The 2,113-nt window shown below is 35.1% G+C and overlaps 1 protein-coding gene across 1 annotated transcript in view; it reads right to left on the bottom strand.

Moving 5' to 3' along the window:
- DNAH6 (dynein axonemal heavy chain 6) overlaps positions 1–2,113 on the bottom strand; it is a 262,220-nt gene that overhangs the window by 210,999 nt on the left and 49,108 nt on the right. The window contains exon 15 of the mRNA XM_023536421.1: positions 1,504–1,632. Within this exon, the coding sequence (XP_023392189.1) occupies positions 1,504–1,632 (129 nt within the window). The remainder of the gene's footprint in view (positions 1–1,503; positions 1,633–2,113) is intronic.

Raw genomic sequence — 2,113 nt, forward strand, 5'->3', positions numbered from 1 at the left:
TCTTCAGAGGCACTAATTTCCTTTAGGGTTTATGTACTTAGATGATAGAAGAGGAAAAAGACATTTGTGCATAGCTGGTGGAGACGATGGGGAGATTTAAGATGGAGAAGACAGCCTGATTTATTACCTCTTTCTAATCCCACTGGCTGTATATAAACCCTATAGAGAGAAAGGCTGCAGGAAAATCTGAAGAAGCTGTTTTCATGAAGCATTTTAAGACTGCCTTGGCTTGGAGGTGGGGAAACCTCCAGGGGTTGTTTGCACAGAAATTGTGAACCCTGTGATAAGCTAGGGCTTTGAACATTTCATCCAACAGCAGCAGAATATACATTCTTTTCAAGTGCACACGGAACATTCCCAAGGATAGATTATAAGATAGGTCACAAAACAAGTATTAGAAAATTTAAGAAGACTGATATCATACCATGTATCTTTTCCAACCACAATGGTATGAAACTAGAAATCAACAAGAGAAAAGATAGAAAATTTACAAACACATGGAAACAAAACAACACACTCCTGAACAACCACTGAGTCAAAAAGTAAACCAAAGAAAAATAAAAAAAAAAAAAGGAAACAAATGAACATGAAAACACAGCACACCAAAACCTATGGGATGCTATAAACACAGTTCTGAGATGGAAATTTATACTGATAAATGCATATGTTAAGAAAGAGAAATATTGCAAATAAATAACTTGACTCATTGTTTTGCAGATTGCTCCACCAACCCCTGGGCTCTGGAATGGACAGCTCCTCAGACCACTTTCTGGACACTCATTTGGGGCTCTGAAAAACTATGTGCATTCACACATGAAGTCCAGGCACTCATCCAAGACTTTGGGGAAGACTAATAGTGCCTCTCTCACTGCTGGTGATCCCCTGGTTTTGACCCTAGAGGTCTTTTCTTTTCTAGTCTCCTTTTTGTTTTCGTTTCCCTAATAGCTGTTTAGAGCACTTACATCTCTCATTCATTTCTCTCTCTCTCTCTTCTTTTTTTTTTTTTTTTTGAGGCATATCTTTTAGCCTTTCAAACCTGCTTCTTTGGATCCATCCATCCCTGGCTGAGCCAAATTCTCTTCTTTCATTGAATTGGCATATCAAACCAGGGAAAATCAGGCAATATTCATGGAATCATAACACACATAAATATAAAAGAAACTTGAATATTACTTAGGAGAGAATAGAGAGGATTTAATTGACCACATTTAAAAATCCATATACATTTTAACATAGAAATCATAGCCTCTGGTCTGAGGGTTTACCTATAATTCTATAATTCACAGTTACTTTTTAATAAGAAAGATATTTTGTCTCTCATGTGTACAAATCTTTAAACACTTCAAAGACAGAGAACACATCATAATTGTTTCAGACTTTCCCAGCACAGTGACTAGCTTATAGGTGTCCAAACATTAAATGTTTACACATCGCTGAAAGTGCTTGTGCATCAATGCCATTTCTATGCTCGCATTTTAAAAATAGATGTAGAGTTGTCATTACCTTAAAATTTTTCTGATAAGATTTATATTGAAATGCACGTTTCTGAAGATCATCTAGAACTAATTGTAGATCATTCAACATGAGCTTTACTTTGTCTGGGTCAGCACTAATATCCAAAATCTGTGGATCCTGTAAAATTAACATAGTTTTTGATTAGTCATTCCTACTTTTTTGATGTAGACCATTCAATTAAATTAAAAAATGTTCAAAAATATTATTCTAATTCTCTTTCACTCTGATTTTAATAAAATATGTTAAAATGCTTGTTTTTCCTGAACTATAAAGCATGCATGTATACAGTAAAAAGTACAGAAATGTATAAGGAAGTGCCATGGGGATAATAATCTTTTTAAATAGCACCTAATATATTTTCCCTCATCTGCTTTCATTCCCTACACTCCTTCCACAAACATGACTTCAGGTAAGAAGAGGTGAATGCAATAGAGAAAAGAAAGAAGAAACTAGAATATAAGGAAAATTCCCATTTTACAATAAAGGAAACAGAAAGCCTTTGATTTCTGAGAGGGAAGAAGAGAGAAAATAAAGAATAAATGGTCAGACATCTTTTCTTCTGGCTGACCTGTTGGGGTTGAAACCCCACCCAGTGAAT

This window comes from Pteropus vampyrus, unplaced genomic scaffold (genome assembly GCF_000151845.1).
Source record: "Pteropus vampyrus isolate Shadow unplaced genomic scaffold, Pvam_2.0 Scaffold156, whole genome shotgun sequence".
NCBI lineage: Eukaryota > Metazoa > Chordata > Mammalia > Chiroptera > Pteropodidae > Pteropus > Pteropus vampyrus.